The 27799-nt window shown below is 34.7% G+C and overlaps 1 protein-coding gene across 1 annotated transcript in view; it reads right to left on the reverse strand.

Moving 5' to 3' along the window:
- LOC113232780 (protein Wnt-6) overlaps nucleotides 1–20345 on the reverse strand; it is a 57654-nt gene extending 37309 nt beyond the window's left edge. Inside the window, exon 1 of the mRNA XM_026467570.1 lies at nucleotides 20028–20345. Coding sequence (XP_026323355.1) covers nucleotides 20028–20089 — 62 coding nt within the window. The 5' untranslated portion in view covers nucleotides 20090–20345. The remainder of the gene's footprint in view (nucleotides 1–20027) is intronic.
- Between the last annotated feature and the right edge of the window lie 7454 nt (nucleotides 20346–27799).

Genomic DNA, 27799 nt, shown 5'->3' on the forward strand with positions numbered 1-27799 from the left:
TTAATGGCAACGTAAAAGTTTGTTCGTTTCACCCTTTGTTTTTTTGAAAAAACTTATCACTTTGAACGAACTCATCGAAATACAGCCTGTTGTAAAAATGCGTCTGAAATTCATTAGTAGATTCACGCACGATAATGAACAAGTTTCTCTAAAGAATCGAAACTCATTTTAACAAATAAAATTTAAACATATTCATATCCTACCCTATTAGCTAATTACGTTTTGTATAGAAAGAATAAATGAAAATTCGAAAGTGACAATTGTTCATTATCGTTGATGGAAAGTTCAAAAGTGAAATTTCAAACATACTTTTTTGACATATTTAACTATTTTTTTTTTATAAAACAATGTCGATGCCATTGATGTCATCATGAGTGATGATTGTGAAAGAAAGTACTATCTTACGCTAACGTCCGCCATATTGATTTTCAGACAACACTTAAATCAAATATCTTTATTTGATAGGAATGCGGTTTGTATTCCTGTCACATTAATTAAACTCTACTACTCATTCTTAGGGCAGAATCCCCTAAGAAGAATGAGTAAGAATCACTAGGGGTTGCTCTTTTTAAAAACTTTTTTGTCCTGGACAATGAAACTATTTTTCCGGATTTAAATCGCGTGTATTTGTTTTTTTTTTCCAAACGAACCAACGTTTCGGGCCCTTTACAGGTCCCATGGTCACGGTTGACTTTATTGAAGATAGAAACGTTGATTTGATTGAAAAAACTCAAAAATCTGCACGTCGTAGACAGTTCACAACCTTCGCGGAAAACATTTGAAGTTATTGGGCCATCCTGGCGGACAATGACGTAAAGTTTGCTTAACAGTGATTTTAAATACATTGTAAGTAGCAAAATAATGTTGAATATCAAGAGATATCTTATTATAAAAGCATATTTTTGTTGTTTCTTACATGAATTAATGACTTTGTGAAGACTGCTATCAAGAACAATCAGTTTATTTTTGCACTCGTATTAATATTATGTCTGTCACTATTTTCGAGCTATTTTCTATGAAAAAAATTGATTGTACTTAATTAATATTACGATGTTTCGCTATCATGATGTATAATTTTTTTTTTGTGAAACTACTCATCTAGTTTTTTATAATTATTAATACAAAGATCGAAGACAAAGAAAAATTCCTGCTAACCTGCATCTCATACCAGCGCGGCCGCTCTCTGTCTGCTTCGTCCTGTCAGATCGAAGGAATTTTTCTTTGTATTTTAATTAAAGTTGTAAAATTACAATTTTTTCATAGAAAATAGGTGGGTACAGGCCTTGAATTTACCGTAGTCGGATAAAAACATAGTTCCAACAAGAACAGCAATGTACAGACAGACAGATAGGTCACGGTTAGACTTGCCGGGTTTGAAGTTGGCACGAACACAATTCTAGGGTTTAATAGACCACACATATATTTACGCTCGCTAACTAGTCGGCAATTTATAATAGCACTTTCACCAGCTCATAAAACAGTGCTAACCGTGCACTCTTTTCTTTAACCAAAATTATAACCTATTGTAACTTAATCTGAAACTTGTTTTGCGCTCAATTGCACAAACTTCTATTATCTTTAATGCTGCATTGATACATGCTGCTTCAAATATTGCTTTGATAAAGTAAACGACATTGTTAATGGACCACACATATATTTACGCTCGGTAACTAGTCGGCAATTTATAATAACACTTTCACCAGCTCATAAAACAGTGCTAACTGTGCAGCCTTTCGTTTAACCAAAATTACAACCTAATCTTAAACTTCTTTTACGCTCTATTGCACCAACGCCTATTAACTTTAATGCTGCATTGATACAAGTTGCTTGAAATATTGCTTTGATAAAGTAAAGGACAATGTTATTGTTATTTGCTAAAGATATCAAATATAAAAAGAAATAAATTGAAGATACATTATTTGTAAAATACTAACAACCTCACAAGACTATATTAACTAACATCACAAACAACAATTTTTGTTTTATGACTTTGAAATGTTTTAACTAGGTCTATTTTAACGCTGATAACTCTGTGCAGTAAAAAAAGAGAGCGCTAGCAGATGCAAAACGTAGGAGCGGGGTAGTCGGGAAGGATACGTTTGAACTTATATGCTATCTTACTTACTACCAAATATAGATCTAAAAAGTATCAGATAGTACAACAAAAACTTAAAAGTTTATGTTTGATAATTTATTATGTTTTGTAAAAGTTGTTGAACAAAAGTTGTTCTTTATGATGTTAGTAACATTAAAATTTAATGAAAACGTTTCAGAAAAGGCAAACATTTTATCTGTTTCTATCGTATATGACAAACATACACAGTAAATTAAATTCACGCGTTCAATTTCAAATAAAACAATTCACATACAGGTTTGTTGAAAATTCGAATTTATAAATAAATACGTATATTCAACTCTTTTCATTTAGTTAAAATGTCCTGACCACCCTTTAGAAGGACTGAGGTAGTTGTGTCCCATGTTTCAGGAAGACGCGTCTCATTCATAGAGTGAATACCCATGTTTGTGGACACCGGGCGAGGCGCTAACTCGCGACTTGCAACGATTAGCGACCCCGTGACGACCTAACTGTAAACAACATTACCATTGCCTACAATATTTACAATATTTTAAAAAGGAGTTTTAACCTTATTACAAAGAGGTAGAGTTATGTTGAGTGTAAACATGAGCTGGGCGCATCTGTCAACAGCGAGCAATTTTCGAGAAGGCTACATACGGCTAATTGTTTCAAAGGACTCGCTGACTTGAAAGAAGCTTTAACTACGCGTACAATCTTTCAACGTAGTCGATCTTATAATGTTGTAACACACTGAAATTAAATCCTTAAGACTTTGTTGGCTCGGATGTCTCGAAAGTATGCCAGCACGTAGGGTGGTGAAAAGCGTCTACATGGAACGTCTAAGTGTTCGACGACCGGTTGGTCTGCACAAGTACCCATGGAGAGACGAACTGAAGAAAGACTTCCGCGCCCTGCACGCAGAGAACTGAGAGCAGATCGCACAAGACAGGACGCGCTGGCGCCAACAGGTATCAGAGGTCAAGACTCCGAGCAGTAAGTTTATTAAAGTGTATCAGCATTGGCTAGAATAAAGTTAAGAAAGCTGCTATATATATATAATCGCTATCCAAAAACATGTTCCAAAAGCTTCGCCCGCGTATATCCTTCTATGGCGCTTCAGCATGAAAGAAAATGCTAAGGTATCTGGAGTAGCTCGGGTGACACGGGTATGGATTTGCAGTGATCACATGCAAAATAGGCACTACGAATTCGAGTTGCAAAATCCAGATCGTTACACCATCAATATGACATACATTGCTCTGATCCAAAGTAAGTAATTAAAAGCACTTATGTGGAAATCGGAACCACAAACATCCGACCGGAGACAATATTGAAAAATGTCTATATATTGATCCGGCCGGGTTCGAAATTGAGATCTCAGAGATGGCTACACCATGAAAACCGATGTGCAAACACTCGACCACTCACATCGTCAATACTATACAATAAGCGCACCATAACTTTACATGTTGTAGAAAAAGACAAATAAAAAAAAAACAAATCGAGTTCTTAGGTTTTCGCGATTGTTACACATAGGAAATGAAACTATTTTTCCGGATTTAAATCTCGTATATTTGTTTTTTCAAACAAAACGACGTTTCGGGCCCTTTACAGTTCCCATGGTCACGGTTGACCTGTAAAGGGCCCGAAACGTCGAAAAAACAAATATACGCAATTTAAATCCGGAAAAATAGTTTCATTTCCTAAAAAAAACAATACGAACACGCGAGTAGCTGAACTGTTTCGGTATCTATCACAACCTTAGCATGTTTATATTAATTAATTTGTACCCGCTATTTTGTTCGCGTTGGATGTTAAAAAGATGAAATTTGATGAATAATTTGGAGTAACACAATTTCATCCAAATTTGTTTTGATATTTCAACACCAAAACAAATTTGTATTTGTATATGAGTTATAAAAAAATTAAACGTCTATTTATTTTATCACCATAATAAAAATCCTTGGCCACTCGTTTGTAGCTCAGTTGGGAGAGCGACTGCCCCTGTCTGACGAAAAAGTACTTTTGAACCAAGTCCATCCACATCGAAGGAATCATTGTGTCAGTAATAATTAGGCAGCTACACAAGCTTTTTCTTTACTATTACGTTAGTTGGATGTGTGGTGAAGCAAAAGGAGAGAATGACATCCAAACAACAGATAAGAAGATTCAAATATGAAATGATATAAGAAATGACAACAATTTTGAAAAGTTTATCGCAGTATGTGTCCGTGTGTACGGCATTAGACTAGATCGCTCTGTCACTGTACTCTAGCAAACACTTTTAAAAGTTTATGTGACGATGAGCAATGTTGTCGCAGCGTTTTAGCGTCCGCATCATGGTCGCTCAGCGTGCGTGTTTGCCCGTGTTAGTTGTGTCGTTTAAATTGGGCTTGAGCGTCCCATTGTCAGGGTTTTTTACGCTTTCGAAACCGTTTTTGTATGTTTATTTAAAGTTAAATGCTTTGGTTGTAGGTGCACTCGGGTTTTGGTCACCCATTTGCTATGTTTTGATTTTTAAGCTTTTATATATCACTAGGAGAAATATTCACCCTTTGGATCCAGAGAACGTCACGCATTATAAACATATTCGTTGGCAGATATATAAAGGTAGGGTTTAATAATCTGTGATTTTACCGATCATCTCTTACGAGCTCGCATCCGTTCACCAAAAGAAAATACTCATTGGTGGTAACTCAGACGCGTCCGTATTAATGCATAGCGAAAAACGGGTGGGCCTGGTGCGCGGCCTCGGGTTGTCATTTTGTAATATGTTGGTTATTAATATGAAAGGGTGGGATCGGTGTGTAGCTATCGGTGGTCATCGGCTATGAGAGGAAATCTGTATAATATCGGACCGCGGAAGTCTTGCTTTTAGAGTGTAATGACAACTTTCAAGATATTTTAGCACATATTTTTGAAATATCTCAGAACTGTGTTGTTTTAGAGGCTGTTAACCATTAGTACAACAGATAAATCTAGTTTTGGAAATAAATAAAAAATCTGTATAAATCGTGTACATTTGTTTTATCAAACTAACCAACATTTTGGACTCTACAGATTTCATGGCCACGACTAACTGGTAATAGTATTAGTCATCAAACATATGGTAATTCCGAAAGCCTAAGTAAGAACTCAGTCTAAAGACGTTCAATGCAGATATACCTGAAGCTAGTTCTTGGTAGATGTACATATGTATAGTTATGTAAGTTCCTAAAAAGAAACTTTCCCTCTAAACACTTGCAATGTGTATTTTTGAAATATATTTGACCTACGTTTCACAGACCATAAACCTACAATAGAGCTGTCAATGTCCATAATTCTAGACATGTTCAATACGGACATCAGCTTTGTCAATCACAAATATCAACAAATACAGTTCCCCAGAAAGGTCACAAAGTTTACACGTATATCGTTGACGCTCTTCAAGCCACTTACGTTCAGTTTACGAATACTTCAGCGAGTGACTCACTGAAGACCTGAGAGTGTAAACAAATACTTGACTACAGACTTCTTTGCACAAATAAGTACATTACATACCTATTTCATGAACAGTAAGCAAAATTTTGCAGTAATTTAACTTCAATTATTTACTTTTGATATTATTTGTATGATACCTTTTTCATTTACTTCGTAATATGTTTTTCCATTCAAATCCTTTAAATCATTCTTTGGGTGAACAAAATTAAAATCATATCAATTCCCTTTTAGGAAAGGGAACAAGTTTTAGGAAAATAAATACCTTTGTTTAGTACGTCATGTGCTAAATGTCATAAGCACACTTTGTTTCCAGTGGGTTAAGCAGAAATTATATTTCAGCAAAGGCTTGGAGGTGACAACAGAAACATTTAATCAGCGGATATTGTAATTGTTTATTTTCTGCTTCCTTCAATTGTATCAATTTCAAAGTGTCTCTTCGTATGACTTTTTTAAGAACATCTATAACTTTTTATATTAAGGTGTGTAAGATGATATAGAATCAGAGAGAGTCAATGTAAGTAGAGTTACAAGTAGCGCCACCAAGAGCCAGTTGCTTCCATAATGGGTGCATATGCGATAATTGGAGAGTTCTACGCACAATGACGAACACTGTGCACTCTACATTACACTCACATAGATATTTTTATTTGCAGAAGCGACAAGTACCATTCTGAGTTGAATTTAAAATTATCATTTATTTTTATGTCCTTGGAAAGATTCAATTAGAAGAGTTCATAAAAAGTTCAAGGGGTTTGTTCTTTTTACTGCCAAAATAGAAAAAATAAATCTAGGTAAAACTGGGTCCAAAATACAAGATGGCAATAAAACATATAAAAGCTCGGCTATCTTTTTGATTATTTATTTCTGGTGTAAGCTGACGTATTGCGTTATTAATGACCATGGCGAAACTAATCCCTTTATACTGGTGGTGTACAGTGCGTTGTGTGATCTTCGGCATATGGATCATCAACATCAATATTAAATAACACTGCAATGTTTATAAGAAAAGCTACTTTTCTTTCCATTGAACCTTTTGTACCAAATCCTACTTTACTAACAAACTTATCAAATTCTTGGGTTTGCGCAATAGCGCTCAAATGCAATATATAAATGCAAATAGCCTACGCGTTTGATTTGAAACTATTATTTTCGTATCTCAACTGCGTTTGTTTTTGGAACAAAGTAAGCCGTGACCATAAGACCGACCTATAATGAGCCCGAAACGTTTTTATTTGAAAAAAAAAAGGCAACTTTGACATCTTATCATTCATATTAATAGCGGGCTTTACACTGACACTCTGTCGCGCGTGATACAGCAATCGTGCGCGATTGCGCGCATGAAAGACGTTGGATGGAAAAGGGAAAGACTTCGCGATAGCCCTCATCAGTCGCGCTCGCAGTCGTACACTCCAACACGCGCCATTCACGCGGTTTATCCTTCGCTATTAGCCTTTATACGGACAATTTTTCCGTTGTAACAAAAATGAACACAAGCCACAAAGAACGTTAGCTTACAAAATTTTGCGATAAACGATTGCGCGTGCAGACTCTTAACCACGCGCGATAGAGTGACTGTATAAAGGGGCTATTCTTATCTCATCATTTAGACAGAAAAGTATTTTCATTTCCAAACAACAAATAATTTTTAGAGGTTGTAAGTAACTCTACCTAATTCCACGTCTGTATCAGTTATACTAACTGATACTTGCTCCAACGACACAAAGTTAGCAAGACACCGCTAAGCGCACCTCAAACAAGCGCGGGCGGCCGCCCCGGTGCGACACTGCGCCTACGCAGGCGCTAAATGAACTAGTTTTACTCGCATCATGTCAGGTGAACGATAAATTCGAGTCAGTTTCATATTGTAACTGGTAGTGTTGAATGAAAGTTAGCATTGTCTTCGAACGAACAGCATGGTGGCCATCACAGTGCACCACGCGGGTGCCAATGCGGTCTACGTCGGACTTAAAAGAATTTTGAACCTTTTCAAGCATGCAGATTGAATCAAGTTTAAAGGCGACTCAGTATTACACGAAATAATTAACTTTACATTAAATATCTGAAACGATTTGTTAAATATATTTTAACAATATTTCAAAATATGTTAATATTTAATCATCAAGAATTATCCTAAACTTAAGTGACCTGTACCTAAATTTTCTGTATCTAAAAAATCCGTTTCAGATTAAGATTGTTTTTATTTATTTAATAAGGCTTACTAACCAAATATATATAAACTACATAATAAATAGTTAGTGATTTATTTTTATATGTTAAATTTAAAGTAATACTTTGCAAGCATTTAAAGGTATGCACATCACTATAAATTTTGTAGCTACAGAGCTCCTTGTGAAAGAGTTCTTCCGGGAAAGTACTACCACCTTATCTATTTCTATCACCAAGCAGTAATGTGAGCGTTACTTGTCCATTAACTGCCTCCGTGGCCGAACGGTTACCATGCCGGACTGCCACGCAGAGGTCCTAGGTTCGATTCCCGGGGCGGGAGAAATATTTGTATGGCCTACATTTATTTCTCTCGTGAGTTTGGGTGTAATTTGTGTTTGTCTATGTATGTGTCCATGGCACCCGCGACACAGGGTTTCCCTAGTGCGGGGCTATGTTGAGTGTGTGCGTTATTATTATTATTATTATTATTACCATTAGATGCACGACTTATTCATTCCGTCACTTGGCACTATAAAAAAAATCGTTCTTGGACAGACAAGACAATATCAAGCTTGACACTTTGGACTTTGAACCGTTCTTACAGTGAGCGGTATAGAGTTGAATTTCCATCATAAGAATCAAGATCGGCGTGCTGTTGACCTTTTACACTATAAAGAGATGTAAAGGCCCGTGTCCACGAGCCTCCTCACGTGTACACTTGCGGAGGCGACTTACGCGTTTGTGTAGGTATATGATTGCGTGTGTACAGTGTGAGGGAAAACAATTACCCGAGTAAGCCGCGTGCAAAGTGCGTGCAGTCGCACCTTAGTTAAAGTGACCATTTATTTCTCTCAGATAGGCCTGTAAACTTTTTATTGTTTTAAAATGTTATAAAATACATGTTTATGATAGTTACAAAATATTTAATGATAAAAGAGAAATAAAAAGAACTAAAATTGTATAATGAACAAAAAAAATTTAAAAAGAACCAATCTTAATTCTGTGGTCTGATGCTGGTTGACTGGCTTTTGTATATTTTTTGCTTTCGCGCCATTTCTTAAAATTTAATGTTACGTGTGTTCAGTACCTCTACCATGAAATTACCGTGACAGTCGTCGCTAGCGACCGCGTATATTGCTTTACAATTTTGTATGGCAAATTATACAGCGACCCTAGGTGTCACAAGAAGAAACAACATTTTTATATACAAACATTTTACGCGGTCGCTAGGTAGAACTGTCACTGTAATCTCATAGTAGAGGCACTGTTTTGTGAACGGGTTACTTTTAAGTACTTTGGGAACAGTGCGACACGATACCTAAAAGCGGGACTATTCCGCTCAAAGCGGGACGTATGGTCACATTAATCCTAGTGAAACAGAACATGGCATGTTTTTATCTTGTGATCGCTGTAGTAAACAGTCTCCTTAACATAATTGTTAGTCACATTTTAATGTGACATAACTAAATTGATTACGTCATAAACTTCACAAGATGCAAAATTACAGCTACTTATTAGGAAGTCCATTGGTGAAAGACAATATTGTAATATTGACCAAACAATTTTATTACGGCTGTGAAGCAAATTTATTGAGATTATAGTATAGATTAGCAAAAACTTGTTAAATGATGACCCGTAAAAATTTTACATAGTAGTTTTTTTATACAGTGTAGGTTATAGTATGTTAGAAAAATACTAAAGCTTTAATACCCATCCTATCATATAGTTTTTGAACTTGGTTTAAAATATTGGTTTTATTTATTTATTTATTTCATTTAATTTATGTATTGAAAGATACACCTTCAACTTAACACAAAACAATCTTAGAAATAAATATACATACGTTCACCATACAAGAAGCCAAGTCGCTACAGGTGTCTGTAGCAGTAAAAATTTAGAGTTAGCCGATGTGATACAAAGAATAATCTAAAATAAAAATTAAAAAAACAATTAATAATATAAAATTACAGCAATAATTGATTCTAAAGGATTTACGAATCAAACAATTGCTTGCACGTGTGAATAAACTATTTAGTGTTCCCATAGTGTTCCCCACATGAACGATGTCTATGTCACTGTCTCTGGTCACAGTGAAGTCATTGCATGACCTTCCGGGATTAGTTCGGCCTCTAGACAAAACAAATGATTTCGCAATAAGGATTCTATTGAGAATTATTATAGTTTACAACAATGACATGCAATGATTTATGTGAAAGTACTACTTTTATTATAATTATTAATACAAAGATGAAATACAAATAAAATTCTTTCGATTAGATTGTCTCAGACGTTTGAAGTTGCATCCGCATGCCAAATATATATTGTTAGGTTGCAATCATGATCAGGTTGTATTTTGCACGTTACACTGTATATTGTATCACAATCGAACAAATGGTTATAGAAACGTATCACTTTTGTAAACTGTTACATAGAAAAAGTTACACCTTTTCACAATAAATTCAATTAGAAGTTGTTATTGTGGAGAAATTTGAATCACAGACGACATTTTCTTTTATATCGATGTTGCCAATTATTATTTCTTAATGCCAAGATTATCGCAACCATGGACTTTTCTTGAAATCTGCTACCTGTTATCATCTTTTGGTATTATTGTTGGTCATAGCCAGTACCGCCAAGACTATTCTTCTGTGGTGTTTGATGGTTTTGGCGGGAAGAAATTACATAAGCGCGGAATCTTTTGTATCGGGTCTGTTTTCTTTATATTTTATTTATTATTATTATAATGTAATAATAACGCACACTCATAATCCCGCACTAAAGAAACCCTGTGTCACGGGTGCCATAGACACACGACATCTCATTTAATGTTTGTATAAATATTTTACCCGACTAGGGAATCGATCCCGGGACCTGTGAGGGGCAGTCGAGTATGGTAACCGAAAAGGCAGTATTAAAAATAAACCATCAGAAGCGGATTCCGTTTTATTTAATGACATATTGATAATATTTATCATATAATAACGCAAATACACTCAAGGGAAACCCTGTGTCGCGGGTGCCATAGACACACACATAGACAACTACAAATTACACCCAAACTCACTGGAGAAATAAATGTAGGCCATACAAATATTTCTCCCGGCCCGGGAATCGAACCTGCGACCTCTGGGTGGCGGTCCAGCATGGTAACCGTTCGGCCACGGAGGCAATATAAAATATATGTAACAAACACGTACAAAAATTCATAAAGTGTGATGATTCGATTTTATAGCTCAGTTGGTGGTAGAGTGGTGACCCTAGTTTGGCATATAGACTCAGGTTCACTTTCAGATCGAAGAATTATTCTTCGTATTCGATCTTTGCATTAATAAATAATTATTAGAATAAAGAAGTTGAGGCATAGGCATTGTAATTTAAATTTAAAAAACAAACTAAAGTACGTAATGAAGATATCAAAATCCATCTTTGTCTTGTCTCTTAGAAATCAGATGCGACTTACTCCTATAATGGAAGTTTAAACTTAGTTTAGGAGATTGAAGGTCTGCCTTCTAAAATTATTATTGTGCGACCTAATAACAATTATAATAACGCGTATAATCATAACCCCGCAACTAGGGAAACCTAGGGAAACCCTTATCGTGGGTACCATGGAACACACACATAGACAACCACAAATTACACCTAAACTCACGAGAGATTTAAAGTAGGCTATACAAATATTTCTCCCGGCCCGGGAATCGAACCCGAGACCTCTGCGTGGCAGACCCGAATTGTAACCGTTCGGCCACAGAGCAAACATGGCATATTCTCATGTATTTCTTCTATCAAAGAAATAAATTATCATATTACGCTTATGTGAGAAAATATTAAGTCTTCTATATTAGGAGGGCCAATACAATAAAAAGTAACTAGATACTTATAAATAGGAAATGACAATAACAGAAAATCTATAAACATTACAAATGTGCGGAACCCCAATATGGAGAAGAGTAATTAATTAGCTAATGGACATTTTACTATCATATTACGTCAAGTGGGCGATCCGGTGCCGGCGCACGCCCACGCTAAAGATTACATTTTTTATAGTTTTTATGAAACTGTTGATTATAATTAATCAAAACTTTGTAACAAGGAATTTGGCTTTTGTTGCAATAATATTACGTAAATGTGGTGGGCCATAGCTAGAGTTATGTAAGCTGTCAATATTTTTAAAACATTGTAACTTACGTCATTTAGACAGTACAGTATACACTACGTGAGGTTGCGTATGCACAGTGATCGTTGCTACTTATTTCTGCATTACTGTTTTCCAGTTTTGAAGGGTAAGGGTGCTGGTGCAATTACACACACATTGGACTTGTGGACTTATTCTCTGGGTGACTAGGGCAACGGCATTGTCCCTGAGAACTTCGCGCTTTAAAGCCCTGACTGGCACTGTAACTACTATAGACAGGCGTGTCGCTTAACACTCGCGTGTCACTTAGTGTCATTAAAAAATACTACAAGAAACTTGTTGTCTCGCTTGGGATAAACATTTTTCTAGTGTCATGGAGTACGTACCTACATACTTAATAAAAATTTTAAACTGAATTATGTGAAAGTCTTGGTCCCTAGCTCGGTTGGTAAGAGTGGTAGCCACGTTGAGGCGACAGACGCTGGTTCAAGTCCAGATGGATCAAAGATTTTTTCTTTGTGTTTGCTTTCATCTTTGTATCCATAATAATAAACTAGTAAAGTATTTTCACAAAAATAGAATATTATGGTAGTAAAAACATCAAGACTCAATGAATACAAATATATACCTACATTTATAATACTATATCGTTATTTATTGTTTATATTTAGCCGTTGGCACAGTCGTCTCCTCCTCTGATTGGAATTGATCTACCTCAAAGGTTGTCTGTCGCTTTTGCATACAATACTTTTAAGTTGTTTATGTACTGTTTTTGTTCTTGTGTTTGAGTAAAAAGTATGTATCAATCTATATATCTATATCATTGACTTACAAATAAATGGACGACGGGTCTAATACAAAAACCACGAAAAAATGTCCCAAGTCAACCTATTTAAACGTAGTGACATGTCAAGGAATATGAAAAAGCTAAAACGTTGAATTTAAATTGTAATGTCATCGCAGTACTGTCTAATTTTGCTTGCTTCGCTGTCAGTCGAACAAACGAAGACTAAAGCGTGAATGACGTTCTGTATACGATTTTAACGCCCTATAAGTTCGGACACTTTTTAGCGCGGACCCGACGTCCATATAATTGTAAGTCAATGATCTATATGTATATATTTCATTTAGTTTGATTAAATTTTATTCTCATTGTTTGCAACCTTACAAACAAATGCAGGACAAAGAATCATAGCAATGACAAAACAAATTTCTATTTTCAATTGGTAACTGCAATAGAAACCTTCTTCTTCATCACAAGTATCTAGGGATCAAGCGCGTTTTTGCCAATTAGGTTTTTTAATTAATTTTTTGGCACCGATGGATTTTATTTAGTCAATTTTATATTTTGAATTTGAAAATGAAATTGATCACAAAAGAATCCATTTTTGTAAAAAAATAAAAAACTTGATGTGTGTGCATCAAAAGACATAATCAAATAATGTTTAAATAAAGTCAAGGTAACAATAAATAGAGTAACACAGGATACTGAATACGAATTCCGGTCTCTCAGAGCAATCTAACATAATATTTAAGCTGTAATGTGTACGTATGTTAGAATTAATGCGATTAAATATAACAAGTGCTTTTATCACATGAAAGTCATAAAAATAATACTAACTACATGAAAGGAATTATGTATAGCTATGTAAAATTGTCATCAAAACCTATGTCTGGAGTACTGTATGGTATGGATGCGAGACATGAACAATAACAAACAAAGACAAAGAGAAATTGCAATCATTTGAAATGTGGAGCTGGAGGCGGATGGATAAAATATAATCTCAGTACAGAGTACTAAAAAGAATTACATCTATTTGACAAGTTTTATTGAAATCGGTTACCGGAAAGTGCGCGAAACCGGATTCCGGACACCGGATAGAGGTGAAATATTTTCTTCAAATCGAAATGGGACCACTACTTTGGTACCTTCTTTCCAACAAAAAAGGATCATACAAATCGGTTCACAAATGTCGGAGTTATCGTGCAACATACATACAAAAAAACATACAATCGAATTGAGAACCTCCTCCTTTTTGAAGTCGGTTAAAAATGGACTGAAAGGAGATCAATTGGGGAGGAGAAAAGTCTTTTGAATGCAATAGAGAGAAGAAGGGGAAAATGTTTTGACATTTGTTACGTAATGACGAATTAGTGTGAGTGGTAAGAAGGATAGAAGGAAAAACAAAAAGAGGAAGACCAAGAATGGCGTGTAGTGAACAAATAAAAAACAAGATGAACAGCTATATAAAGGTCAAGGAACTGGCTATGAACCGTGAGGATTGGAGGAGGTTATACCGACAAGAATCTAGCTCTAAAACAGGACGATGATGTCAAATTTAACAATTCTCTTCTTTAAGCTTAAAAAGTTACCGATAGATTTCGGTAATAGAATCTTTAAGCCTTATTATCTCTCCTGAAAAGTTCTCATTTTGCATATATGCAAAAGGGATCAAAGGATTTTTTTCTGACTGTTCGACCTTTGTATTAATAATTATAATAATTTTATTGATTTCAAAAACCTAACGTGCCAAGCACCAAATACGTTTTTTGGTACGGTTTTTTTCCGTAGATGGTTTTAAATAGTATGAAGACGATGTTTGTTCTGTTATTAACTTATATTTCCTTGCTTCCTCAAGCCGTAGAAGCCTTATTGATTTGACTTAGCGTCTCTCAGCAGAGTGTCGTGAGTTTTCGGAATGCGTGTGCGAAATTTAATTTGAAATTTACCATGACATTTTTAGAAAGAGGTAATGTGCACACATTGTGAGTTAACCTGCACACATCTGCAAATGTATTTAATAATATGTGTGAAGTTTCCGATCCACATTGGACGCGCGTGAGAACTACAGCCCGAACCCTCTCGTTGTGAAAGGAGGCCTGTGTCCAGCAATGGGACTGTATAGGTTAAGTTTTATTATTATTGTATTTCCTCCTGTTTATTGTATTCCGTTTAAAATAAGGTAATTTTATTAAAATACTTGTAATTATAAATTAAAGATTTGCAAACTCTCCAACAAACGCAACATAAATAATAAATCAAAAGGTTGTTTATCTCCATCCAATCAAAATCCACGAAGTGAAGTCCCTCTGAAAATACCAACCACTTTCCAACTCAAAATTAAATGATTTCGCACACTTTAATAAAAAATATCTCAAAAATTTTACGCAATTATTTTCCAATTTAGCATTACGGTGTCGGGGCGTTTTTCGCAAAAGTCCGCGATTATCGGTACGCGTTCTCGATAATAACTAGTGTCCAAGCGCAGTTATCGACTTCGGAATTCGGCTTTTATCATTAAAATTTACTTAACAATACTGAATCTGAAGCATTAACATATTAACAATCCTTGAGATAGACATTTCATTTGCAAAAAATTTTACTTAAAATAGGAACCCAATATTTTGAAAGTTTATATTTCATAAACATTTATTATTCTTTTAATTTATGGAGCGAACGTAGAGGAAAACGCACGGAAAGGTCGACCTTGACCTATATACCTCAACCTGTAATGAATTTAATGAATAATAATAAAGAAATAATGAATTCTTTTTTCAAAAGTAGTAAGACTTTTTAGTTTTGGTCGTGTATGAAAAGGTATATCAAGAGAACACCGAGTAAAGGCCCATGATCTCTGCCTACACCATAGAGAGATAGGCGAGTTGATAGATATGTATGTATGAAAAGGTGGTTTCGTTATATAAATCTGTAACAAATAGAAATTAAACTGTTTGTTTTTGTCAATGGCTGACAACGAAATGTTGATTTGTTACAAAAAACAAATAGCTTCAAAAAAATAGTTGCATTTCCAATGTATTGCAATCGCGAAAATCAAGCAACTCGATAAATCTGTTACAAATTATATGAACAACCATTTCTTTATGCGCTAATACGTTGAGCCGTATCTAAAGCTACACAATCAATCAAAATTTTCACTTGAAATTTATAAAAAGAAGAATTAGAAGATAGAAAGAAGACATTATAAGAAGCCGAAGAAAAAGGTTTATGAGAAGCCGAACATCGTCTACAATTTGTCCGAAATGAGCAATTCGAGTGGTCTCTAATAATAATAAATCCGTAATATGAAGCATAAATCTCTTGGCATGAAATTCAATAAAGTCATATCGGCCGGAACCACCTCGGTGAGGACTTTAATTTGCAATTAATCAGGCTTCGACCAGACCGGCCTAAATTAGGAGGCCACGATCAACGAAAATATTAATGCCCATGGCTATTTATGCTGTATTCTCACACAGCTTATGTCAGAGAATAATATTTACGTATGAAAGGTTAATTATTGCTATCAGGTATTGTGTCTTGTGTTTTATTAATACTTATTTAAAGTTTATAACTTACAAGTTTATCAATAAAAAATAAATATGAAAATATGATTATTAGAACATAGAAACTTCTTCGACCCGGTCGGACTAGAACCAACGGCTATACTTTTTTTAATTTTAAACGCTTCCATAGATTTAATATACACTCGCAAACAGGCTTTATATAGCACTATATAAAACCTTTTTGCTAGTCTCAAAGAATACGAGGAATTAATAAATGGCTAAAAAATGAAAGAGAATGTATAATAGAAAAATATTAAACAAGTTTACTTTGACAAATTTTACTTCTTATTTTTATTTAAGTGGAGTATATACTAGAATTCACTATTATATTGTCGCTCTTCTCACTAGAATTCATTTTCGAGAAGAAAATGTAAAAAATATTAAAAATAAAAATAACAAAAAAGAAATTCAAAGTACTTTCTTTTATTTTACCGCCATTTTTTAAGTATGTAAGTGCAGGTATACAAATGAATTAAATGAAATATAAGTAATACCATAGACCATATTTTTTACTCTCGCAATTACGGACTTGATGCTGAGTAGGCAGTATGACAGTTTTTCTATTGTCTGTTTACGTAGCACTTTCTTAGTAGACATGCAACTCTTTGCCGGCCCAGACCCGACGTTTCCGAGCAAATTAGAACAAAATTAGATTAATAAATATAAAATTTTGGCGTTTTTCTTTCGTTTTATGAATGGAGTGAATACAAGTAACGAACCGGAGTACAGTGAAATTTTGAATTTTCGTCTTTAGCAAAAAAGTCCTCAGCTTGACGTTTTTGCAAATGAAATCAAGTTTGTATACAGTTTGCACACACTTATGACAATTTTCAAGTGAGACTTCTTTTTTCTATTTTCTTTTTTATATTTTTGACAGTGTGTTCGTTTTACAATTTTTACGTCTAAAATTATATATTATATTATATTTAGTATTATATTAAGTATTTTTACGTTTTCGCTGTTGCTACTCATTGGAGATGAAATTATTCGTTTCGGATCTAAATTGCGTATGCTTGTAGTTTGCAAAAAGACAACTGGCTGGTGACTTTAACATCTTGGTCAGCCGTAACCATGGGACCTGTAAAGGGCCCGAAACATTGGTTCGTTTGAAAAGAAAAATATACGCGATTTAAACCCGATAAATTGTTTCATTTCTCATATACAATCGGAAAAACCTTAAAAATTACTTGCTTTAATCGAGCTCTTAGGCTTTCGCTTGCTTTTGACGAAAACTATACATATGTGGTACGAAAGATGATGCAATGATCAAGACAGAAGAGGGAATGCATCGATGGTTTGGTCGTGTGGAAAGAAAGATGTATGTATGTGCGATGTAACGAATGTGGATGGAAATCGGGGAAAGTAGAAGGTAGTGAAAAGTATCAGGCATGTATGAAGGCATGTAGCCGTTGACCAGTTATGTCTAATACTTATGCAAACCACCCTATTCTTTATAGTTACACAATCTCAGTACAGAGTACTAAAAAAAAACAGACCACAAAGTCATTCATCCCTAAGTTTGCCACCCTTAGAGATAGAATATTTTTTTCAAATTTAAATGGGACTACTACTAAGGTATCCTCTAACCAACAAAAAATTATGAAAATCGGTTCACAAATGTCGTTGACAAGTTATCGCGTAACACATATACAAAAAAAACATACAGTAGAATTTAAAACCTTGTTAATACCTAAATATAATACCTAACATTTTGATTTTTAAAATGTATTATTACTTAATAACGGAAATTACAAAATAAATTCAAATTAAAACATGTCTTGTTTGTTTTGTTAAACACGTTGGTTTGTTTCAGAAAAAATACTTATACGTAATTTAGATCCGAAAAATAGTTTCATTCGAAAAGTAAGTTAATTAGTATTGTAAGGGAAGATGTTACACAATGTAGGTCATACATAAATAATGTCATTTTAATTTCAGTAAATTATTATCGTATAATTTAAGTATAAACAAGTACACAAAATCGCATAAATAATTTTATTATACTTATGATAATGTAGAGTTCAAAAATTTAGACGAAAAACAATTTTTTTGCCCATTCATTACTGGAGACTTGTGTCTAGCAGTGAAACATGAAAAGGTTGAAAGTGCTGCAGATTTATCAGCACTAGCATTCAGCACTAACACGCATTGGTTCGTCAATAACATTAAATCAAATGCATTGTCCCACATCGGTTCTAGAAATAAAGATACACATTAGGCCGACGAAAATTGGTTATTGCTCTTCCTAGTTATAAATCTGTACTGCAGATCTGATCTGTATCTATACTTTAGCTACAATGTTGTCACAAGTCATTTCGGCGAGTTCAAAACTTAATTTATGTTATTACTAATTACCGTTATTAAGGTGAAGTGAGATCAAAAACAAACGTTTTGGTATATTTCGCCATGCAGTAACGTGAACATTACATTGAAGGGTAAGTGTGCTGGTCAAATTACAGGCACATGAGACTTTTCAACTTATGTCTAGGATGTTGGGCGCAGTGACAGTGCTCTACAGATCTTTGTGATTTAAAGCTCTGAGTGGCACTGCAACTGCTTTGGACAGGCATGTCGCATACCACCAGGCGCACGACTTGTTTGTCCCGTCACTTTGTATCATAAAAAACACAGAAATCCGGTTTTTCGACATTAAAAACACGGCTTCAACTTGTTTTCTTTTTAAATAATAATGAAAACAGAAGTAGTAAACTATTCCAATCCGCGAAATTTTCATTATTTACTACGTTCGTCTACGGAAAAATCAATTTCAGTCCATTGTTGTCGGGATATTCAATTAAATTTGCTCTCCCATGTTCCGTAATGGACTATAAACTTATTTTACAGTGTCAGAGTATATTTTATTTCTAAAAGGCAAATGTTCAAATATCGTGCACTGACATTCTCTGCATCTACCTCACACACTACAAAGCCTACGCAACCGTTCCTACATTGTGACTGTTACGTATATGAAAAACTGTTGCCTGGGAGAGTTTGGCATTTAGCAGCAAAGCTGTCTGTTGTACTTTTTGTCTTAGCAAAATGTGTTACGAGTATAATGCTAAAGCGAATCACGCTGTAAGGATGGCAAATCATTTATTTGCGCCAACTAAACAATCCAGAACATCAATTTATAACCTCTATTATGCCACACTAGAAAATATTTAGTCAAGTAAAAAATAAAGCGAGTATATAATACAATATCAAGTCATATTTTAAAAGTTAAAGTTTCCTAATATAAAGGCTGATCACGTATTTAAGGCTTTGTTTATGCGATTCAAATTTTCCGCCATTGAAGAAACACTGATATTGTTACTCACATAAAAGTGTTGCATCATAAGTGGTTGTTTATTGACGACATGCTTCATTCCTCAATGTAAACAATAGTTATTTTTGCACAAAATTTCATTAATAGGAACAAAAATAACATTTTTTCAGTGAAATATAAATTTATATGAGCTCGAAGCGTGGTAGATATAGATATTTTATTCAAGTTCTTTGCAGCATAGAGGAGAACCTTTGCCAAGTACATAAAAAGAAGATTTATGTTATTAACCGTGATTAAACTAGTTCTTTCAGTCTTTTTAAGCAAATATGTATATATAATTTTTATATTCATTAAAATTATTTTACACTAAAATGTGTAAAAGAATTTTAATGATGCTTTAGATTATGTAGAGTCCACTTAAGTGATTTTTATATGTTAATAACATATACATACATAAGAACAAATACATTTTATATAATTACTTACGTACACTTAGCACATACGTATAAGGTAGACGTTAAGGAAAGTGAAAGCGTGATCTGTGACGTCATAACACTCACCACCAAGAGTCAGTGATGGGCGCGAGGAGCAGCAGGCAAGAGGCGATGACCACCGGCCGCATATCGTGACGGACATCACTGCCCCCACACCCGGTACCTAACCATCCCTTGCGACTAACTAACAAAAATGCCCCAACTCTCCACCTACGCCTGCATGCCTTTAAAATTTTCGATTACCACATACGATGTTCAAAATTCGAAAGTTCGTATTCAGAAATTGTTCTTCGACTGTTTTTCGAAAAATGCTATATTTTCAAAATCAGTTCGGAATTTCCGGCGCGTGTCGCGTGCGTGGATCCCTGTCGGCGGGAGATCGCGGCGCGACTGACGCTCACCTGTGCGCTCACCCAGCCGCACGCGCACCGCAAAACGATTTTCGCGCTATTTTGGCTAATATTTAGCGGATTAGGCTTCGCGTGATTAGAAATTTGAAGGAGGGGATACGAATTGTGAGACGATGCGTGTGGGCGATTTGATATATTATAGCTTTCGTTCGATTAATGAATCGATAATCCAGTTTTTCGATTAAATGCATGTCAATAGTCTTTTAATAGGTCTGGTGTTTAGAATCGGTATTTATATGTTTGTTGTGAACAAATGCATGTAATTTTCGGGTTGCGCACCATTCAGCTGTTGGTAGGGCTAGGTTAATACGAGCAGACGTGGTCTGGTGGAATGATGGACAGGAGAAGCGTTAGTACACTTCTATTATTAGAGTACACGTGCGAAACGCTAATTGTGTTAAACAAACAATCGCGTCTTCCCACCGACTGGCGTTTTAGCGCATCTGAACAGGACAACTTAAAATTTTCGTAGTTATACCTTTTCTTCTTATTATTAAACAGTTAAACTTTTGTCGGCAGAGTAATCGCCAACCATCTTTGTTCTGCGTCCTACCTTTGATTTCCTGATACGAGACGACAGTAACTTTTTCCCTTATGCTGTACCATAAAATTAAAGTAACATTTATCGATAGCGACCGCGTAAAATGTTTGTACACAAAATGTTCCTTTTTCTTATGACTGTTAGAGGCGCTGTAAAACTTGCCATACAAAATTGTGAAGTAACCTACGCGGTCGCTAGCGACAACTGCCACAGTAAACTCGTGATAGAGGCACATCTAAACAATTTCGTCGCGGTCGTCCTTTGCCTCTTTTCTCTTCTATGATGTTTGCAAAACAACTGTTGTGACGTATCAGATGTCCAAACATCTTTCCCCTTCGATTCTCTATTGTTTTTAATAACAGCTTACATAGCAGCAGACCGCTTTCTGAAAGATTTCGTCCAGGAAAGTACTGTCATCTTATCTATTTCTATCGCAAACTTGTAGTGTAAGCACTACTGTGTTTCGATTTTGAACGGTGAGGGTGCTGGTGAAATTACTGGCACATGGGATTAACGTAATATGTCTCAACCAACGCACTGGCGGCGGCTCTAAAATCTTTGCGATTTAAAACTCTGAGTGGCACTGCGAAAGACGTATTCCTTCAGGGAAATACTGTCACTTTACCTGTTTTTTCCGCCGTGCAGTAATTTGAGCATTACTGTGTTTTGATTTTGAAGGATAAGGGTGCTGGTGAAATTACAGGCACATTGGACTTTTCAACTTATGTCTAGGATGTTCGGCGCAGTAACAATGTCCCACAGATCTTTGTGATTTAAAGTTCTGAGTGGCAACTGTTATGGACAGGCGTGTCGCTTACCATCAGTCGCACGACTAATTCGTCCCGTCCCTTGGTGTCATAAAAAAAATTATCTAGCTAAACCTATTTCAACCAATTTCCAGCATTGGTTAAAATAGTCAAAGGAGATTTATATGCCAATGGTTATGCCATTGGAACTTATGTTAATTATATCTACTGTTGGTTTATTTTCACCTCAATTATGGTTAACTACGAAAAGGCACGTTGCTTAAAATTCGGTGAGATTTGGTATATTTATTTTATATTAAAAAATACATCAGACTATCTTATGAATCTAAATAAATAAGACCAAAAATCTCTTAATTACAAACTATAACTAATTTATACCACGAGATGTTGTAAAACAACTCAATTTTATGTATACTTTTCCATCTGTTCCATAGTGTAATCATTCAAGTTTGGAGTGTAGTTAATAGAATTCGTAGCAAAACACTCTTAGGGTAATTGGCACCTTTTATTACGCTATTAAAGTCAAAAACGTTTCTAATTATAAACAAATCCAGATTTATGAGCTTGAAACGAGTTACGCGCTTGCGCCGTTATTTAAAACTTTTTTGAACTTGATTTCTTATAAAAGAAACATTTATTTAATATTTTGGATAATGAAATTAGTGCGCTAGTTCGAAAATAGGCAACAACTTTTACAAAATTAAATGTTTACACTTTAAATGTTGCTCAAACTCTAAGAAGAATACAAAGTGAAACATCAAAGAGGTGATTATGAAATGCCCGTCTTGTTTGACATGTATTCGGCAAAGGGTATTTTTGCCATGTGCAAAATATAATATATTTTTACTACTCTGGGTACTAGGGAATTGGCTTTGATTTTCATTTGTTTAATTTTCTTGGCTGAAGTTGCACAGCTGTTTTCCAGCCTAGTTTCGTGAAACCTAAGGCTGAATTGTCGAATGCTAATTTCTATTACTAGAGAACAGATATCGCTTCGAGGAATCTTGAGCCAGAGCAAATTTCTTGATAAACAAATAACAATGTAGAATAAATAACCCCGTTTAAACTATAACTTTAAATTAGTTATATCGTTTATCACGACAAATTAATAGGATGTGTCTTGTTAAGAGTTTGAAGTAGATAAATCTATAATATATATGAATTGTGAACACAAACTTGCAATTAGTAACACAAAATTCGTCACGAATTACATATACGACACGACTTCGCCACTGACAAGGAAAATGCAAACAAAACACGGATTCGCTCTGAACCTTTTGGAGGGAAAAGTGTCGTTTTTATTTTGACTTTCAATTATTTTGTGATATCTAGTTTAAAGTGGAATAGGATAGTGCTATTGTGCCTTAATCGAAGATTAAAACGCGAAATTATACGAATCTCGAACTAAAATACCCGTATCGCCCCGTTCTAAGGAATCCCGAGTCAATCCAAGCACGCTGCCTCAAATTGCCTATCCTCTTTGTGGCGGCCATATTTACAGAAACATAATTCAACTTCATGTACCAAAAAAGAATAATGTACAAGACTTGGCTGTATGGTGTAAAACCTTTGCCTTTTCCTTTATGGAAAGAAGCTGTGAAAGAAAGCAAACAAAACACATAAACACAACAAGGAGTTGGCGGTAGAATGAAAATGTTCCATATTTAATAGCAGTAGAGCTCTTTGTGAACGATATCCTCCAGAGAAACACTGCCAACCTTACCTATTTCTGCCGCCAAACAGTAATTCGAACATTACTGCTTTCCAGTTTTGCGGGGTAAGGAAACTGGTAAAATTACAGGCACATGAGACTTGTCAACTTATATCTCAGGGTAGCCAGCCCAGTGACAGTTGACTGGCACTACGACTGCTATTGACAGACAGTCACTAAACACCAGGCGGACGATTTGTTCGTCACGTCACTTGTTATCATAAAAAGTATCATGGGAAGAACGAGTTTTCCCTGTAGAACCGAGACGGTTAATACTATGGACGCTTGATGAGGAGGTTTCGATTCCACGTAGGACCATTTAAGGAAACGAATTTTGTAAAGTGATTCTGGTCTGAATATATTGAGTGCAGAATAATAAATGAGTTCAAAAGAATACATAACTAATACAAAGAATTCCCTAGTTAGAAACCTGGTCATAGGTGTGATTATCAGGCACATTTTTTTACAAAATCTGACGCATTTTGCTTATACAGCTATCTATATCTATATTAAATTATTTATCTACAAATATAAATTATTTATACGCATCGTGCAACTACCTTCATCGGAACTAATTGCAGATAAATTCAACTCAAAACGTATGATTTTAATTTTTGTCTACCTACATTATTTTTCTTAATACGCAGTGAATGGTGATGGTTGTATAGATTATAGTGCGCTTTACTATTAAGTTTTGAAGTAAGATCTTAAATTTTCTCTGTAAGTGAATTTATATTCTTAAGAGAAATAAATATTCTTTAACCATATGTATATTAAAATTTTAATTTTAATAGGATTCTTCAGGATTGAATGTCAAAATGCTTCACCACTATGATATTCAATTACTTTTTGTGAAATTACTCCACTAGTTTGTTACAATTATTAATACAAAGATTACTTACAAAAAATTCCTTCGATCTCCAAGCAAACCATGTCAGACGCTGTGCCATCTAAGCCACGGAACGAACCAGCGGATCTCACGAATTTTTCTGATGTGTTTGTTTTCGGATCTTTGTATTTTGTTTTCAACGACGTTTTAGCCGTAGGATTTTAGAATTATTCTACTTTTTATTTCTTTGCGATAGCGATCACACATTTTTTTTTCTTTTTTTCTTTCGATTCGTTCGTAATCCGAACACACAAATCTAGAGTACTAAAGACCCGATCTCGAAAGTTCGTAAAATTACATCTATTTGCCAAGTTTTATTGAAATCGGTTACCGGAAAGTGCGGGAAACCGGATTTGTCCCTTAGTTTGCCACCCTTACAGGTGGAACATTTTCTACAAATTTAAATGGAACCAATACCGAGGTACCCTCTTTCTAACAAAAAAGAATCATCAAAATGGGTCCACAAATTCGCGTAATATACATACAAAAAGAACTGTCGAATTGAGAACCTTCTCCTATTTTTGAAGTCGGTTAAAAATACAAATATCGCTTGTTACACCTAAAGATAAAGTCATCCCTGTGACATTTCGGACGCTCATTTCTCGTGTTCGGAACTGACATGAATGGGCCGTAGTAAAAAACGCAAACGCTCTTAGGGAAAAATGTATAATAAAAAATGGTAACGTGGTCCAATGAGGGCTAACACTCTTTGTACATAACTGCCAGATTGAATTCGGATTGTGTTTCGTGTACATTACGTATTTATTTACGTTTACTAAAGGATAAATTATCTCAATTTATTTTTGAAGGCAATGTATTCACATTATATATTATGTTATATATTATGTGTTCCCATAGTCTACTGAATTATGATATCAACAAAGAAAACTGCTTAAATTCGAGAACACTACTGCCTAATATACTTAAAGCTTCATGATGATATACCACGGTGACGACGTTACAAACCGAGACGATGGCTACACAAAAACAATGTATTACTTCTGTTCACGAGTTCACTACATCAAACAAACACAAAGTTCACGTGGTTGATGTGGAATTCAGTGTTTAGGTAATAGTATACCAAATTAAATTACTCCAATGGTTTTGTAATGCTCGGTCAATAGACATTTTATGTCATCGTATACACCCCCCGTTGAGGTGACAGTTATTCGAGTTGTTACTACTAAAACTCGATTATGATTGCAATCTTTTTATTTCTATTGAATATCATCATGTTTTTGCTATATACTACGGAATCCGCAACAAGCACATAGAGAAATTCGTAAAATCTGCTGGCTCGATTCGTAACTCAGTTGGCTCAGCTGTGGCCACGTTGACACGACAGACGCTGGTTCCAGTTCAGTTGGTTCGAAGGATTGTTTGTTTGTGTTTCTGCGACCTTTAAAACTATAAATGTATTATCAAAAAATATATATGAATATGATAGTGGTATAAACATCATAATATTCAATAAAAAAAATAACTCACACATACATAGCCCGCACTAGGGAAACCTTGTATCGCAGATGCTATGGACATAGACATAGAGAACCAGAAATGACACCCAAAGTAACGAGAGAAATAAAAATATACCATACTTCTCCCGGCCCGGGAATCGAACCCAGCACCTCTACGTTGCATACTAGCATGGTAACCAACCGTTCGGTCACGGAGGCAGTTAATAAATGTATCGATAACAATTGTTGACAATTTAAATAGTAAATCCAGTTACGTCGAAAAAGCTAAAACGAATAAATAACAATCAATTAAATTTTTCAATTTGGTAGAAATTAAGCATCGAGATAGAAAATAATGCATTTGTTTAGGAAATGCTTATGAAAAATTATATATATTCCAAAGGTAAAGTATAATTCAGTTGATGGCACTCAAATTAGTATCATTAATGCTATTCCTCTTCTTTAGCGAAAACACCAAAATTAGAAAGAGGTAAAATTAAATCCAGTACGAAAAAGTCGTGAGAACAGGTAATATCTCGCCAGACATCTTAATGATGGCTGGAGCTTCATTGACAGTTTGTTGTGGCAAATTTATGGCCATCTACAACATGGAGAATAATAATAACTGTAAAACATTTGGTCATTATTATCCAGTGAATTATAGAATAATTGATTGAGATCTGTTGTTTAATGACAAAGTTGGCGATGCATTAACATAATTTAAGACATGTTATAACTACTTTAGTTCACGTTCCATGATTATGTAAAATAGTCAATAACCAAACTACCTACGACACCGAGTTATAGTAATATAATTTTAGTGTCAAACATTAAGGTGGTGAATTTTGAAATTAATTATCACATTTGAGGTTGATTCGATTTAAGTGTACAAGCACCTCAATGAAATAAAAGGACATCGTCTTTTGTTTTAGTCCCTTATTACTTATTTGACAGTAATTGTCAAATAATTGGACGGATGAAGGACGGAGGACGGGAGCAGACCCCCTGTCGTAATTGTCGCCACAATAGTTATAGTGTATGCCATCGATACGATCAGAAGAGGACGATCGTATATATTTATATAAAACTTAGATTGGCACACTTGGTGTAATTTATCAGTGATCGGAATTGAAGGAGTAAATTTACTTAAGGTGTGATTGTTCTGTACAAATAATATGGAAATACCCATTTCGTTATCAATGCGTATAAAATTTCTTTTTCACCTCACTAGCTCGGAAAGGCTTTCTTTCACATTAGAAATCTGCTCTCAAAAGCGTTATTTGCACGCTAGCGGGAAAAGGTTTTTGAAATTCGAACTTAACGATGAACTGCGATCCAACTAACTTTCTATTTCGATGAAAAAAAAGATGATGACACGTGTAACTACGCGATTTGTCGTTCATTACTTATTTATGTAATATAAATCCGTTAGTATATTTTATTCTTATTATTGTTGACATTAAATGACAATGACAATTAATTGTGTTCATTAAATAATTTTAATTCGTCAAAGAACTAAAATAATTTCAATAATCACTTAATCACACAAAATTATAAGTACAAGTAAAAATAAAAAAAGATAAGGTGCAAATTTGAAACGCATTTGAAAAAAAATGTTTTTTTTCATTAAAAAAACTAATGTTTTATAGTTCAACCGTTTTTCATTCATCTATGTTTGATGAGCGAATGTAAGCAAGTGCTGGAGCCTATGATGCCTGCTAGTACAATTGTGTAATATGTCCAATATGTATGTTTATTGTGTTGTTCATGTGTGTTATTTTATTATCATACCTATGTTTGTAGTGCTTTGGATTTCTTGTCTGTTATGCTACAAATTATAAATAATAAATAAATAAATAAATCTACCATTTTCCTCGCTATAGTAAGGTAAAAAGTCGTGTGTTTCGTTCGGCAACAAAGTTGTTTTGAGTCTCGTGCCTTGAAACCTTCGCTAGGCTCAGGATTCAATATAAGCACTCGCCTTTAATAACAACTTTGCAGCTTGCTTAACAAATAACTATTTTTTTTGTTTATTTTCCAAACATTTCTAAAATTTTAAGCAA

Source organism: Hyposmocoma kahamanoa, unplaced genomic scaffold (assembly GCF_003589595.1).
Source record: "Hyposmocoma kahamanoa isolate Upper Pololo Valley unplaced genomic scaffold, ASM358959v1 102, whole genome shotgun sequence".
NCBI lineage: Eukaryota > Metazoa > Arthropoda > Insecta > Lepidoptera > Cosmopterigidae > Hyposmocoma > Hyposmocoma kahamanoa.